This window comes from Gavia stellata, chromosome 2 (genome assembly GCF_030936135.1).
Source record: "Gavia stellata isolate bGavSte3 chromosome 2, bGavSte3.hap2, whole genome shotgun sequence".
Taxonomy (NCBI): domain Eukaryota; kingdom Metazoa; phylum Chordata; class Aves; order Gaviiformes; family Gaviidae; genus Gavia; species Gavia stellata.
This window is the reverse complement of record NC_082595.1, coordinates 28,767,279-28,781,396: the sequence shown is the minus strand read 5'-3', so window position 1 is coordinate 28,781,396 and position 14,118 is coordinate 28,767,279. Positions and strand designations below refer to the sequence as shown.

Sequence of the window (14,118 nt, the reverse complement as noted above, 5' to 3'; positions counted from 1 at the left end):
TGCACATTCTTGCCAGGATGATTGATCTCAGTGCTGTCTTTTCAGGTTTTACCCTGTGGAAAACACGGGCAAATGGTTCCTGTCACACATTTATGAAGTTACTGGTTCCACAGACCTTTGTATGTGCTTCTTGGTGCCTGCTTTTGGGATGTACTGAGCGTGTTCCCTGGGCGACAAAGATGTATGTTGCTTTTCTAAGTTGTGCTTCCATACTTTCTGGTTTAACTCCAGACCTGATCTCCACTGGAAATGGTTTCATCTCTTGGGTGTCCTTGTCTGTGCTGGCTCTTGTGATCCTTAATCTGAAAAGGAAAGGGTGAAGTGACTCAAGGGTCCACACAGACTTCAGGCTAATGATAAACAATGATGTCAGATGACATTAGCGAATCCTAGATGGGTCTTGAGAAGTAGAAATACGTGTCAGTAGGAAAAAAGAAGACAGGTATTTTATCAAATTGGAAGGAAGGACAGACAAACAGAGTAGTAAACAGTGATTTTTAGCCAGAGTGCTTATGGGCGGTGAGTTCCCCCGGGCAGCCTTCCCCTCTTGCAGGCAGCCTCGCTGCCCTGTACAGAAGCAGCGCAGCGGCGGGTGCGGCGGCCCCAGCGCTGCCCGCGGGCGCGGTGCTCCTGCCCCGCTCTTGCCCCGCCCGCGGGGACGGCGGCGGCCCCGGCCCCGGCCCCGGCCCCGGCCCCGGCCCCGGCCCCGACCGCCTGCGGCCGCCGCCTGCAGCGGGGCTGGAGCCGCCGCGCCACGTGACGGCCCGGCGGGGATAATAAGCCGCAGCGATGAGCCGCGCTGGGCTTCTCTGGAGGGTCAGCCGCAGGGACCTACAGCAGCAGCAGCAGAGAGAGAAAGGGAAGGAGGGCAGGAGAGAGAGAGGGAGGGAAGGTCACCACAGGTCAGCACCTACCTGACAGTTTCAGCCTCTGCTTTCAGCAAGACTCATCAATATTCACTCCCTGTGACCTTGGAAAAAGAAAAAAAGAAAGAAAAAAGACACTGCTACCTACACCCATCAGCAAGTAAACTAAGCTTAAAAAAAAAAATAATATATATATATATATATATTTAAACGTAGTAGAAGCCACAGCAGCTGAAGCTGATCCCCGGGTAGCATGAATAGCATGAACCAGATAGAAACAAACATGCAGTATACCTACAACTATGAAGAAGATGAGTACATGACCCAAGAAGAAGAATGGGACAGGGACCTGCTCCTGGACCCAGCATGGGAGAAACAGCAAAGGAAGGTCTGGAAATAAAGAAATGTGTGTCTGTGTATGTGCTTCTGTGTGGAATGATGTTCGCTCTTATTGCCATGCTGCATCTGGAATTGCCAGGGTTGTGCAGTAAGGGGTTCTAACTTTGTAAGAGAATGTATTTAACATCCTATAAAGCATGTATCTAATATATATTAGCTATGCCATATTTTGAGGATAAAGCATTCACTTTTTGCGTTCTTAAGTGAAACCTATGTAAGATTAAACTAATTTATAAGAGTCAGGCGTTTCTTTTTATATTGCACTGGAAATACTCTGTCAGTACTTCTAGATTAATATATTAGTATTTCAGTAATTTTTAACTTCACTTCCTGGGTCTTCTTTTTGGAAAGCAGACTCTGAATTAATGTGTGTGCCTGATTGCTTTTCAAAAACAGTAAATTGCAATTATAAACAGGGACATGAATGAGATGGCAATGTTTGGAAAACTGTATTTCATGATTAGGTTCCCATATGCCAATTCACTCTCTGGGAAAAAATGGGTCTGTAAACTCCTTGGAATATACCATTGTAGAGAAAATACTTCTTGCCTTCTAGGTGTAAGGAAACTATTATGCCAGCAAGTACTGCCCATGTTCCTTTTCTGAACATAGGCAGAGATTATAATCCCATCAGCAGTCTTGTCAATGGTTTGGTAGTTTAGTAATATTTGCAATATCTAATTTCAGAACACTGAGTTTTAAGCAGCATATGGAAAAGAGAGAGATGAAATATTGTAAAGGATTTGTTACTTCCTAATGTAAAAGGTGATGTTGAAATCACAGTTGACAGATCTGGGATTAAAAGGTTATCTGCTGGTTACAACAATGAAAAAAAAAGGGGGGGGGAGAGAGAGAGAGAGAGAAACGGTGCTCTGGACAATAACCTTGAATATGCTTTTTGCTATAGGTGAGCGGCTCACTTCAAAAACTTAAGTAGAAGTTGCCAATTTATATCTGATGACAGAGTCTGGCCCACTGTTATAGTCACAGCTTCTATAAAAGTAAAAGCTGTTAGAATCATTGGGGCCAATGGGTTTGCTTTTCCATTAAAATCGGTAGAGGTAGTATTTTCCTCTCAGTTTTTACTTGTAGCCTTCCTCCTTCTGTGAGTTTTAGCTGTTTTTATTAATTTTCCTACATTCACACCTGTTCGGATCCTGCTGTATGAGTATAGTGGGAGAAGTTCTGGGCTAGATTGAAGTTCACTTCTCTTGATCTACCAGCTGCTGCAATTCCTAACCAATTATTAAGCTGTACTCATCAACATTGACATTTGTTTTAATTTGACACTCGTTAGATGGTGAACCATTCTTTTATGTGTTATAATGAGAATGGAAATTATCTTAGTGCTTAAGTGCTTTAGTGATTTGAAACTGCTCAGCCATAACAGGTCATGGTTACATCTGATTAGGATTCAATTGTCCAGCATGTCAGAGAATGCTGCTTTCAAAATAAAGAAATAATGGACAGGTTACTAGACAGTCAGCACTCTAATGCAGTTTTCCTACACTGCAGATAAATGATAAAAAATAAAGAGAATTTGGATTCTGGAGGCTTTCTTATGTTTACAGTAAGTCTCTGGACTTTTACAGAAGAGCAGGGAGTAGTTAGTATAAGACCCCATTGCAAATTTTTTGTTTCCAACCCTCCAAACAGACAGTGCTTCAGCAGAAAGTCAAGTTTCCATATTGATAAATTAAAGCAGACTCTGCTTTACTTCCATAGAGTAGAGAGATTTACAATACTTTATATGTTGCCAGTTCCCAGGGCTTAGTTTGAATGTTAAAGTAATACCACATTTAAATAAAATTTAGGAGAGGGGATCCTCATTCCTTGTCTTGGAAAGGAGTCTGAATTTATTATTCCAAGAAAAATAAGTACTCTCATGATAAAGGGCCTGATAAACTTTATAAAATTTCAAGGCTTCTATCTTTTTCTAATTGGTGCTAAGACAGTTTCAGAAAGTGCTTTCTTTATTTCCTTATTTATTTGGAGAAGATTGCAGATACATGGGCACAGATCTTTGTTCTAACTGGTAATATAATATTGCAAAGTGATCTCAGTGGAGCCCTGGCAGTTGGCAGCATATGTTTTCTATTAGACAGTCTTGGAACAGACCAAAAATAAATGCCATTGTTTCTATTGTGGGCTGCCCTCTCCAGACTTGCCATTTCAGTGATATGCCTGGTATGAGATCTGTCAACAGATGCTGGTAACACATGATGACGTCCATAGGATTACAATGGATGTGACACCTAATTATAACCATGGTTCATAGAGTATTATGGTCTGCTGTAATCCAGGCTCCTTGGTGGTTGCAGATATTGGAATAAAAATGGAGTACACTATAGGAGAGGAAGCTGAGTTGTAGCTTAGGTCTGTCTCTCTGAATGTGAACAACAATTTAAATGCTTTAGTTGGGGTAACATTTAGGCTGTGCGACATCAAGAAAATACAACAATTTGACCATTTGCTGCATTAGACACTATTGTTAAAAACTTAAATAGGATCATATGGTTGGAAATTTCAGGTAGGAACTTTAAAGAAAGACTAAATAACAAAAAAATTGTATTTCAGATGGACATGCTGTCTTCAGTAGGAACTATTTAGAGAACTACAGCCTTGGTGTCTTTTGAATATGTAGATAAGAACCATGAGATTGGAAACTTCTGAAATCTGCTTCTTGACCCAGTACACTTCTGCTGGCCACGTGCGCTTAAACAGCAGTTGAACGATCTATGAAAATGGCCCCTTGTTTCTTCAGTACTACACAGAAATAAAAGTATTGGAAATCAAAAAGTCTAGGCAGAGAGGGTGGGATTCTCTTCCTCACTCTGCTCTGTAAACTTAGGCAAGGTCAGCTCACCTCAGACCTCGTTTTTCCCACAGGTAAAAAGAGGACAGCAGTGATATTTGTAACAATTGATAGGAGTGGTTCGTTCTATGGTATGTCAGACTAGTGATTTAGTCCCTACCCTGCTGGACAGTAAAAATCATACTGGCTCATAGTGGAAGACTTAAAACCTAATTTCTCTCCATGATAAACTTATTTCTTAAGTTTCAAAAAAAAGTTCAACAAACTCCACAAACCTTTTCATTTTCACTAGCCTGTATCTCAATGTAACTAAAAGGAACATAGGAAAATGCAGTGTCCCTAAGCTTAGGAAACCAAGCACAACAATGCTACTCAAAATGCAAACCTATTGTATTGTTTGCAACGTGTTTGAACTGACAACACTACTTAATGAGCTGTGTGTTAAACGGTGCTCTTTCTTATTTGTAACTTTTGCTCTAAATACTTTTTTATAGGAGTGTGCTTTGACATGAAATGTGGTTTGTTAGTTTTTCAAGGAAGTCTTAAGCCTTCAGGATAAAGATCTGAAGGTTGTGAAACAGATATGATCCCTTCTTCAGGACAGTTGTATTGTGCTGTAAAGCACTAAACTAGCTCCACATATTTCATATGTGTCTTCTCCAGACATTCAGACATGTCTCTGACACTGCTGCACTAACACATGTAAGGAAAGAACTGGAAACATACTCCTTGCCTTACTGATATTATTATAGATGAATGATCTTATTCTAGCTTGCTGTATGGCCCTGATACCACCGCTTTGTTAATGCAGAGGGGTTTTAATGTAGGTGTCAATGCAATTTCTGACCATTTTGATGGTTTTTTACACTGGTATAGAATAAACAAGGAGACTCAGGATATTTATTTACCTTGATACTGCACTCTTTGTGAATGCAAATCTTCTTGATGACACTGAACGCTGTGCATGAGTGAGGACTTTGGAAAACGTTCATTAGGGAAGAAGCTGTGTCTTTCCAGTCTTTAGCAGTACGTATAGGATTACATTTTCAGTGTGACCTGTAAGGATTTATCTGCATTACCTCCTTTGGCTGGTAATACAACTCCTGTTGTCCTTCCAAATAAAAAAAAAATGCATTTGGAAGCCACATGTATGGTAAATTATTTGGAAGAAGCTACCAGGACTATGAATTGTGGACAACATCTTTCTTTTTCTAGTGTTGCTGCAACTTCATTAAGTTCAGCAGATTTGAGAGGTTCACTGCAGCCTGAAAGAGAAATTGACCTTGTGTTCAGTCTGACTTCAGTGTCTATAAATAGAGTTACAGTCAGTGTCCCGGATTCACTCTGAAGTTTGTGTGGTCTTCTATGGATGGAATCTAAATTGATTTCTTATCAGAAGAAGGCTACTGGTGAGTGAGAAGACAGATGAAATAGTGGAAGGAAACCGCTTCATTCTTCAACCAGAAAGAGAAGGAGAGCAATAACCAAGGCTCAATGATTGAAAAAGAGATGTAAGGCAGAAAAACATTGGCAGGAGAGGCTGGATGCCACCAGCAAAATTTAATACCGTAGAACCACTCCTCATGGATTGACAGGCTCTGGACTGAAATCATTGTCATGGAGAATATAGCAACATCTACAGTGTGTACAGGGCATTCCAGCCTAGGTCTTGCTCTTTTACTGAGAGTATCTGGAAATAATCAAAGTTGGGGGTTTGGGTGTGGGTTTGGGTGTGTGTGTGTGTGTGTGTGTTTGGAGTAGTTTTTTGGGTTTTTTTATTATTATTTTTATTTTTACTCTTTTTAGACTGTGCAAAATTCTTTCCTTGAATAATCAGCCTTAGGGTTAAGCTCCCATAGCACACAGAGAATCCATCCATCTCTTGAGGTTTTTTAATGAGGTGACACTTTTTACCCACGTGGAATACCAGTGGGATTGTTGAGAAGGCACAGAGATTCCCCTCTGCAAGTGAGCAACATGAACAGGGTCTGGATGAGAACCAGCAATGAATGTAGGAGGTGTGAGGGAGGCAAAAGGTACACTCCTTTCTAAGACAGTATCAGCCTTCTCATTACTTATTCCTGGTTTTTAACCTGTTGACAGTTGAATATTTCTTACAAAGATGGGGGTCCTGGGTTGAGTAGCTTTAGGACTAATTTCAGGAGGGATTTCATTTGTTAGGAGGGAAATCATCCATAGTCAAAAGCAGAATGATAGTGGAAAGTCATGTGCTGTACTGAGTCCTACACTGCAATTCTCTGCTTCCCTTACCTTTTATGCACAGAATTAGAATGACATAGATGTCTTAGGAATTCTGTAGGTTGAAATGCAGGATTTTGTATTACTACTAATAGAAAAGCAAACAATTTCACCTTTTTAGACTTATTTCTTTCTAGTATTCAGCCAGTACTGTGACCGCCTTCTATAGAAGAACAGTGTCTTGCCAAATGACATATGCCACTGTAGATGCAGAGCGTGCCTTATGGTAACATGAAGTTTCAGCTCTCCAAGGCCAAATGCTTCTCCTCCCGGTGCATCAAGAGTTTTCTTTTCAAACAGTGGATGCCAAAATCTCTAGTATTAAGAACACACACATAAAACATCTCTCATTTGCTTTTACATCCTGGGTACTCTGTAAGTGACCTTCTCAGGGGTAGATGGCCCCATATAGGGTCTGACTCAGAACTTGGTAGTCAATGGACGAACTTCATTTTTTTTCTGCCACAGCATGTCTTGATTTTTCAGCATATACTGTAACTGTCCTAAATATTAGACACTGATGCAACAGAAAGATGTGGAGTTGCAGTTTCTCTAGTCCTATGAAGAGTTGTCGTGAGGGTAGGGGGACTCTGTATAGAAATATGTGATGTGTTTATGGCTTGTTCTGTATGATTGGCCTCTTAGAGATTAGTGCCTGTCAAAATAGTAACATGTTAAATTCCTCTTGCTGATGTTACTTCTATGGAATGGTGCTTGAGAGGAGCATGCTGAAAGGATAGTGGAATGATGATATTTTGTCAGTGTGCTTCGTATTCTCTCTTGGAAGCTGTCACTAAAGTGTGCAGCTAAAGAGGGCCCTGAATACTCTGGTGCTGGTGTATGAAGGAAAATTCAAAGAAAGCTATTATGAAATTCACTTAACGAGAAATGTTTATGGAGGTAGTTTTTTTTTTAATGGGAAGGTTTTCTTTATCAATACTAAGTGCGATAAATCAATATATTACTCAATACTAGATTTTCTATTTAAACTCAAATGACTCTTTCAATGTTGACCCATTCCAGGCTCTGTATGCTTTTGTTAGTGTTGTCAAATGGATAATTCCTACAGTCCCAATTCAGCTGTTAATTGCCACTCACCCCCAAATATCTGCCAGCAACAGAACTGTAAGGTTATGAAAAGAAATTATACGAACCATTTTATAATGGGAAGCAAAGGCTACCTCTTACCTACACTCGCAGACACACACCACAGCCTCCACTGAAATTTGTATATTAAAATGTCTGCAGATATGCTGATCCAATTAGTAAGACAATAAGGATTGGAAGAAAGTATGGATCTAAGTGGGTTTCCATAAGCTGCAACCAAGGCACTTAAGAGCTAGAGAAAAGCTGTGTGTTAAGCAGTGGACTTTGCTATAATCTCTTGGGTGTGGGAGGTCTGCGTCTTGCTGTGGATCTGTGGGTCACTGGAGAGCTGAGGAGAGACGCATGGGAGGTGTTTGCTTGAAAGAGCACTGAGGGTCTTCAGTCCTGAGACTGCAGTAAATAGGAAATCCACGGTCATACAATTTGTAGCCCTGTGCAAGCAAAAGCAGGGCTCATGTATATTCTGTAAACTAATGAATCCCAGTAAGAAAATATCATGATTATGTCACTAATTTCCAAATCAAACTAAGACAGCTCTGCAAGCTGAATTATGACTGCTTTTTGCCTGTGCAGTAACACAGTTCAAAATCTTCCACCAAAGCCCTTCCATCCTCTTACAAGTAAGACAAAAGGGGTTTCATCATTATGGAAAAATTTGCTACCAAATGCCTAACGTAAATTTAATCACTGTTGCATAAATTCTGATCCATTTAAAGATGTTTAGTTTCGGTAGTAATTTCTGTATTGCACTGTACAGTTCTACTCAATTAATTTCAGTGAGACTAAGCATTAGGATTTTCTTTAGTTGTGAATGGTGAATACTATATAGATGTTGGTAGTATTTTAGAAGTTGTACTGCAGAGCCTGCTTACAGAAGAACGCATTGGATTTGTATCTAGAATGCAGGTGGACATGATGCAGGAAGAAGTATGTCAGTGAAACAGACTTAGATGAGAATTTGTGCTGCTTAGCTTTGTCCCAAGTCAAAAGATGTCTCTCCTGCATGTTATTTTTACATCCTTGCAAGCAAATGAATGTAAAAGTGCTTACACAGTTGGCAAAGTTGAGTTGTTTTGGATGGCTTTACTGCCAAGCATAATTTCTTCTGAACTGTAATTGTCGGGATAAACAATGTGTAAGTGATGTGGTATTCCTCTACTGTGAGTAGTGAAAAGTTGCTGACTCTGAGTGAGTATCTTTTATGGCTATGCATTCTTTACTCTCAGCTGATACCAGAAGGAGAATGTATTCACATCAAGCACTCCATTTCCTCCTAAATTATATTTCATTCATAGTAGTTTGGGGTGATTTTCAAGTCTTCAGTGTTTGAAGAACATAATTTCATGAAATGCTGTGATAAGGGTATGTGACATTTGTTCTTATAGTATCCCTGGATTTGTTAGTTTTAAATGTGCCTCATGTTGAGAGACTTGATGCATAAAGCTGATCATAACTATACAGGTGCTATACAATGCTTTTTTTCTACCTGATAAAATTGGGCATGTATTTAAAGATAGAAGTTACCTCTTTCCACATCATTTAACCAGCAAACATAATGTTATGATCACCCTCAGTGACTGTTCCTGTACATATTCTGTAGTAGCTCTTCCTGCTAGCACTACAAGTCACTCTTCAATACAGATCAAGATGGCATGGTCCTAGTAATCCTCAAACTACTGGTGTGAAAGGATAACAGGACAGGTGTTACTTCTCTGCAGGGACAGAGCATCTGCAGAGATAGAGGTAGAAGACTTTGAAATGCAATGTTCTCCTTTTAGGAAAGTGTCACACTTTAAATGGTAGCTTGTAGAAATTTACTTCATTCTTTAGAAGGCCTGTCCAGAGGGAAGCAGAAGCTGACAGTTGTCTGGCTGATCTTTATTCCATGTGTGCACACAGGTGAGAAAACTAGTCCTGAATTTATGTCCTAAGTGCAAGAATGGGCACTGCTGCTCCTATGTCTGGTCCCAGTTATAATGACATATCACTTTGTCCATGTCTTCATCTCCAAAATAGTGGTTGTAATACCTAAGTGCTGGCTTTACAGATGAAAGTGCTAAGTGTTCACTGTATTTGGTATAAGTAAGAATTTCCATTTACTTCAAATGCTTCCTCCCAACTGCTCTTAACTGTCAGAATCCCTTCAACTTAAAATCTGATGCTTGTTCTTATTTCTCTTCAAAAACCTGTACGCAAAATCAGTCCAGCCATCCATTACTTTGATAACTAGCAGAACCTAATTTAGAGCAGATGGCTTCTACTCTCAACTGTCCCCTAGAAAAGCCTTGCTCACCCCCGCTACCATAGCAGGAGTCTGCGGAAAGTGACTACCCTAGTCTAAAATTAGCATCTCTGATTATTCCTTAAGCATTTAAGGAAACCCTCATATTTTTATAGGTGTTGAACACCCAGGCATTTCCACTGACGTCAGGAGGAACTTCTGTCTATTTTGCACCTCTGAAAACCAGCATGCTATTTTGGCACTCACAGAAAGGCTTAACCATCTAGCATTAAGTGATTTTTTTTTTTAACTCCGTTTTATGTTTAATCTTGGCACCAGTGTAGTTTTTCACTGCTGCAAGACTTAAGACATTGCAGTCTTTAATGTGAAGAAAACTGGTACCAAGCTGCACTAAATACAAGTAAAAAAACCTCCCATAAATGATTGTGTAGCTCTGGGGTATTATTTCACCTAGAGGAGTTTCTTTAGGCTATGGAAAAACTCTATAGTCCAAGTTCATCTCCAGCTGTACACTGGAGTGTAGTTCCACCACGCGTTTTCTTTGGCAAAGCAGCTGACCACTTTTGACTCTACTCCTATCCATAGACTTCCAGTCCCCTTCATTTGCTGGTACAATGATCTTCTGCTATATACCAGATTACTGAAGAAATTTGAAGCAACCCTCCCTGTTCTTACCACTTCTTAATCCCAAGTCATTTCAGTAAGTAGTTTGCAGTGCAGCCCCACAAGCAGCTATGAACATGTACATATTATGTCTAATGCACTTATCATCCATCTGGCATTAATATTAAAAGACAAACAAAACACCATACATGAGGCTGAAGTTTGCTTGCTTTCCTTTTGTCTATGGCCTTCATTTCCATGACTGAGCACAGGTCCCAGCGTGGCTCCTGCTAAGAACAGATACGCTATAAACAAAGAACTGTGTGTTTAATAGACAAAGCAGTTTGCTTATCACACTGTACTGTCTAAAACACAGGTGTTTTTGCTTTCAGCAGTTGCAGCCATCATTGTTTGTTATTTACCCATCTATTCTTAGGTAAGTGTTTGAGAAGAGGTTACTTAGTTAAATTTCATATTCATATATAATCAAGCCATCCAAAGATCCCAAGTAATGTTTTGCTTTTTATTCTGTTTTTAAGAAAAGCTCAGTAATTTTGGAACCTGAGCCTCATTAAAAATTATTTAGGAACTCTGGAATTTTTCTGAAAGTCTGCTGGCTTACAGGGTATTTTAAATGTTTTAGAAAATGTTACTCTATAACTAATGCCTTATAAAAAAAAAATAGAGCTTAAAAGATCAACCCAATATGTTTAAGTAGCATCTTCAACAGCAGAAGTTACCAAATTCTTTAAAAAACAGATTCCTAAAACAAGCATGAAATCAAAATTGGATTTTTTTATTTAATAATCCGTTACAATAGTAAAGAAATTAACATGGACAGATTATATGCTTTGTGTACTGAGAAATATCGCGTTGAGTAACGTGGCATATATGCCACAGAGGAGCTTTTTGTTGCATAATTGGGAATTAATGCATGAGGTTTTCCTTTCTCTATAAGAATCTCAACTTGAAACCTTAGTTTAGATTACAAGCGAAACTAGATTTGCTGATCTTCAAATGTATTATGTAACAGAGTGCAAAGATGACATTTACTGTGTAAATATCTTGGGGTCTGACTGTTGACATACTTTTTCCATCATTTATTTGTGTCAGGGACTTAAAGATGTATGTCTTGGGGTGTATGGAATTGAAAAAACTTTCAAAATCTGTTTTAGCTTTATCTGTCAGCAGACATGGTTTTCTGATTATGGAAGTGTTTTAAAGAATGTTGATAAATTGAATAGGAACATACTTTCATCCCCCTCTGATTAACTGTATTGACCAATTTATAATGGATTTACTTACTCACCTGGCAATGGAGTATATAATTACTGGATAAAGATAGCATGGTGAAGAAAATCAACAGAGAAAGCAAGGGAAAGACATTTGGAAATCCAGTCACCTAAATCCTGGATTAGCCTACTTTAATTAATCCTTCTATTTCCAGAGGGCATACCTTTAGTTCCTTCCATACTACAATGTGTGAATGTTTCTTTCATCTCATCCTAATTAGAATTTGGTCATTTAAATATGTATCTGCTGAAACAAAAATGTTAGCCAGCACTGTCTGTCATAGTTCAGGAGCTCTTGGGAAACCAGGAGGAGCACTGTAGGGCACAGTTGGTGGAAGGACCCGAGACTGGAAAGGAGAATAGGAGATATGATCGTTTTATAAGAAGGTTCATTTGATGCTGATAGGGTAGTGGTAATGCATGTTCTTTGTTTAATATGCTTGAGAGAAAGCCCCAGGCAGTATAAAGGGCAGACTTCACCTTTAAAGCACACCTGCAGGTTTGTCCCTTGCAGATCCACCACAGTATTCGAGACCCTTTTTGGATTACCTGTACTTCGTTTTTAACTCTCCACAGGGAGAGGCAAATATAACGGAGATTATGCTTTTGTTCTGTAATAGTGAAGAAGTGGCCAGTTAGAAAAGAATGTAGAGGGAGAGAAAACCCAGTAAAATGGCTGGTCTCAAAACTTTTATCATTGCTGGAACAGTTCCCTCTGAACTTGTTGGCATTTTTACTGTGAAACTTTTTCTGAAGATGCCTTCTAGTTGGTTGACACTCTTGTGAAGTAGAAATGCTGAGCATGGAAGGTGGTGCTCCAGAATTAACTCCTTCTGACCCATGTAGAAATGAGTGAATTTCTTTTGACCCTATAACAGTTCAACTCTTCATTGCATATTTTGGTCCCATGACACACTAAATACCTTTTTCTATCCTTGTGTTTCTTAGTTTTTCAGTAATTAGAACCAAAAAGTGCACCTTAAATACAGCTCTTTGTCTAACTAGTGCTTACAGTGAGACCTCCCAAATATCACTTTGCTTAAAAGTGATCCAGAAAGCACCAGAATGCAAATAGCTCACTGTTCCATTAATTGAGTATGCCTTCAAAAGGATCAGGGGTTGTCTTGATTTTGTTCACCCAAGGTCTGTATCTAAAAACTTGTAGAGAGCAAGAGAGAGAGAAGATGCACGAGAGAGAGATGTTTGGGAGCATGCAGGAGTACCTTCGAGTTCCTAACAGAACCTACACATTTCACGCCCTGCAAGCTCTCTGCTTAGGTCCCTAGTGTCCTACCTGATTGGCTGGGGAGAGGTAGCTTTTGGACAGCACTTTGAGATATGAATATGTATTTCTATATAAATGCAAAGATGCAGTCTTTATTGCATGGGTGATAGAGTCCATTAAAGCTTTTATAAAAATGTGTACAACATTTCTTTGCTACACTCAACTTTGTGCAGTGTAGTGGCAAATCTATTTTAATGCTTTGGCAACTGGGCATGAGCTGATTTATTTGTAGCTATGCGCTGTAAAGTTTTGTGGTGTAAAGTGATCAGGAATGCTAAGATATTAGTTGCTATAGCCATACTACTTCAGGTTGCAATGTCAGAATTACTTGTTTTTATAGTGTAAATTCAAGCTCTGCAAAGTGCAGTGTATTAGAACAGAGAATATTTGGTTAATATGCTTTAAAGTTAGGTTACTCTATTAGAGGAAAATACTGTTGTGCCATGCAAATATTTGGCAGTCCTCAGAGGTTCAGTCTGGGTGCTGTATACTCCCAGTCATGCTGTGTGGGAGTACTGTGTCTCTATCAAAAAGGCACAGGTCCTTGTGGGCAATGCTTCTCTATTTCTGCAGATTTCAGTAGGAGACATTTTGAAGGGCAAAATTTGGCAGTGTTGCATGTAAAAAAAAAAAAAAAAAATCTACCATGACCTGTTAATTGTTAAATTATTAAATGCTAGAAACACTATGGCCTGTTGAAAGAGATCAACATGTCCATAAACTTTTCCTTCCAGGGAAATAAAAAATCAACATCTGAAAATAAAAGAAAACAAAATCCATTGACCAAAAATAGATTATTCAAAACTTCACATTTGTATTGTTCCATTAGTCCCTTTTTGCTTGTTTTTGTTTTGTTTTTAAAGCTTTACTCCCATTTAAGAACTGTGTTCTGATTATGCTTGATTCACAGATACTTTTTTCACCAATATTTGTTTGTTGAGGCTTGTGAAATAAAAGATCTTTCACTTGCTACAGCATTTTAAATTTGCAAAATGGACATGAGACTGTAAAATACTGCACAATCACTCAATGTTAGAGATGAACAGAGCCCCCTCCTAATTCTGCATTTAGAACTCTCAGTCCATGGGGCATATTTACATTTCACCTCTACTGTGGGGGTAGAGATTTTGGACAGATGTGTAAAGAGGTTTTACTACTTGAAAGAAGTTGTACAAAAAGCTGTGGAAGAGCAAGGACTCAAATGTTGAGTCTTTACTCACTGTCTGTCTTTTCACTCTCATTAGAGAAAG

General features: G+C 39.1%; 1 protein-coding gene across 12 annotated transcripts in view; it reads left to right on the top strand.

Annotated features, from left to right (window-relative positions):
* The first annotated feature begins 822 nt into the window (after nucleotides 1-822).
* The window catches only part of ACTN2 (actinin alpha 2), a 69,835-nt gene continuing 56,539 nt past the window's right edge, over nucleotides 823-14,118 (top strand). For all 12 annotated transcript variants that reach the window (XM_059830723.1, XM_059830733.1, XM_059830683.1 and 9 more), the window contains exon 1: nucleotides 823-1,254. In XM_059830723.1, coding sequence (XP_059686706.1) covers nucleotides 1,120-1,254 — 135 coding nt within the window. In that variant the 5' untranslated portion in view covers nucleotides 823-1,119. The remainder of the gene's footprint in view (nucleotides 1,255-14,118) is intronic.